Source organism: Chiloscyllium plagiosum, chromosome 51 (assembly GCF_004010195.1).
Source record: "Chiloscyllium plagiosum isolate BGI_BamShark_2017 chromosome 51, ASM401019v2, whole genome shotgun sequence".
In the NCBI taxonomy this organism is placed as follows: Eukaryota; Metazoa; Chordata; class Chondrichthyes; order Orectolobiformes; family Hemiscylliidae; genus Chiloscyllium; species Chiloscyllium plagiosum.
Genome location: NC_057760.1, coordinates 3155993 through 3158149, shown reverse-complemented (window position 1 = coordinate 3158149; position 2157 = coordinate 3155993). Strand labels below are relative to the sequence as shown.

Sequence of the window (2157 nt, the reverse complement as noted above, 5' to 3'; positions counted from 1 at the left end):
CCCCTCCCCCTAGCCCGGGCAGACCTCTAATTCCCCCACCTCCCCCAGCCTGGCCCTGACCTCTAACCTCTCCCCTCCCAGGGCTGATCTCTAACCACCCCACCCTTCCCCAGACCCAGAGCTAACCTCTTAACCCCCTCCCCCAGCCTGGGCTGACCTCTAACACCACCCCTCTCACTGTAACAGCAATAGCATGACCCCTCTCATGGAGAGTCAGGGGTGTATCAGGGAACTGTTGGGTCCACAGTAACGTTAATTCTCTGATTTACATCAGCCTTGTAGGGTGGGCAGAGACATCATCATGAAAACTTCGGTCTGAAAGGGAACAGCTCTCAGACATACAGCAACTCAGGACCGGTCTCCATTCACCAGCTAACAGCCCTCACACTCCAGAGGGACAGTGAGAGTGACCAAGAGCCTGGTTAGAGTGATACAGTGACCCACTGCGCAGGCCGCGTGTTCCAGGTTGTTTGTGAAATCTCGGAGCACGGGAAGCCATTGATGTGATCCGGTTTGTAGCAGCTACAAGCTCATCCTGATCCAGACAGTGTCTTACTGACAAACACAGCTCCCTGAGGAGCTGCCGCGGCTCTCTGAGGCAGTGGTCACCATTACTGAGGCTGGAGGGGCCCTCGCGGTAATCCTCGGGGGGGCAGTGGGAGCCGGGTACCACCACGTGGGGGCATGAGTGGACCGCGCGCAAATCCAAAATGTGGAGGACGTGGTGGGCCATTGAACCCGGGCGGGGGCATTGGAGGTGGGGGCCCACGCATTCCATGTGGGGGTGGTCCTACAGGTGGGAGAGAGGAAAGGAGATTAAATAGAACAGAGGAAACAGAGAACACAGTTGTGCCCCTCTTTGGAAAAGCCCGCTCAGATTCTCTAAGAATCCCTCAGTTCCACAGTCAAGAAACCTCCAACTATGGTCTCACACACAGCTGCCATCTGACTAACACAGGAAGGCCTAGTCCCACCCCTACCAAGGGACAGTCAACCCTCTCTCTCACACACACACACCCCCCACCCCGTCCCCATTCAGCTCCTCATACATATACACACACACACACACACAGAGAAACCCCCTCTCTGGTTCCACACACAGCCCTATTGACCCACCCTCTCCTGTGGTCCCACAGAGAATGATGATTCTCTCTCTGTTCACCCTTTCCCTGGGAGGTTGTGATACTGTGATGCAGCAAGTGGGAGGGAGGTTAGAATCTGACCCTCAGCCTCCTGATCGTCGTGTCTGACCAGACAGCTGCTCCTATTTACTCCTTCACAATTTTGAACACCTCAGTCCAATTTCCTGTTACACCTCCCTGCTCCAACAGGAACAATCTCTGGGACTCCAGTCTCTCCACACAGAGTGAAGTCACCTTGCCCTGGGGCCTGTCTGTTAAATCTCCCTCTTCAAGGCTTCTTTTGTAAGATGGGTCTGCCAAAACGGAAAGCTGCTGTGTTCTAAGTGAGCAGGTTTGACCAGTGGTTTCTGAGGGATTCACTATCAGTTACTCGCTTTTGCGTTCCGTTCCTCCAGAAATAACTACCTGAGCCTGAGAGCTTTAGCATCTTCCTCAACTTGTTCTGCCACATCACAGTCGGAATATTTCCCCAGACTGTCGATCCCACACAGAGCCCCTCCTTACCCATGTGATGTCCAAATGGGGGTCCGCGAGGGGGCATCACCATGGGAGGAGGGTTGTGATGCTGCATTCCAGGAGGGGGAGGTCGGTGAGGAGCATTCTGTGCTGGCCCACCAGACAGGGGAGCCATGCTGTGTGGTCCATGATGTGGCACCTGCATTGGGTGCATTCCTGGACAGAGTGAGAGATAGACAGACAGACAGACAGACAAGCACAGGTTACTTTAGCATCACCACTGGCCACAGTCTCAGCAGTATCGCTGTCAGGGTGTAATACTCACCGTGATGGGGCATACCTCCCGGAGGAAACGGAGGTCCCACATGGTGCGGCGTCGTCCCCGGTGGGCCAGATGCTGGTGGTCCAGGCGCGGATGTGCTGGGTGGCATTGGAGGTGGCATTGCTGGGGGCATCCCTGGTGGTATTGCCCCTGGTGGAGGCACTGGAGGTGGGAATGATCCTGGGTGTGGCATACCTGTCAGAGAGGGCATGGGGGAACAAGATGGGGGGTGGGGGG

The 2157-nt window shown here is 55.8% G+C and overlaps 1 protein-coding gene across 1 annotated transcript in view; it reads right to left on the bottom strand.

Annotated features, from left to right (window-relative positions):
• Positions 1–120: 120 nt before the first annotated feature.
• Positions 121–2157, bottom strand: part of sf3b4 (splicing factor 3b, subunit 4) — a 4508-nt gene continuing 2471 nt past the window's right edge. The window contains exons 3-5 of the mRNA XM_043684028.1: positions 1924–2115; positions 1647–1814; positions 121–790 (exon numbers count right to left, since the gene is read on the bottom strand). Of these exons, the coding sequence (XP_043539963.1) occupies positions 612–790; positions 1647–1814; positions 1924–2115 (539 nt within the window). The 3' untranslated portion in view covers positions 121–611. The remainder of the gene's footprint in view (positions 791–1646; positions 1815–1923; positions 2116–2157) is intronic.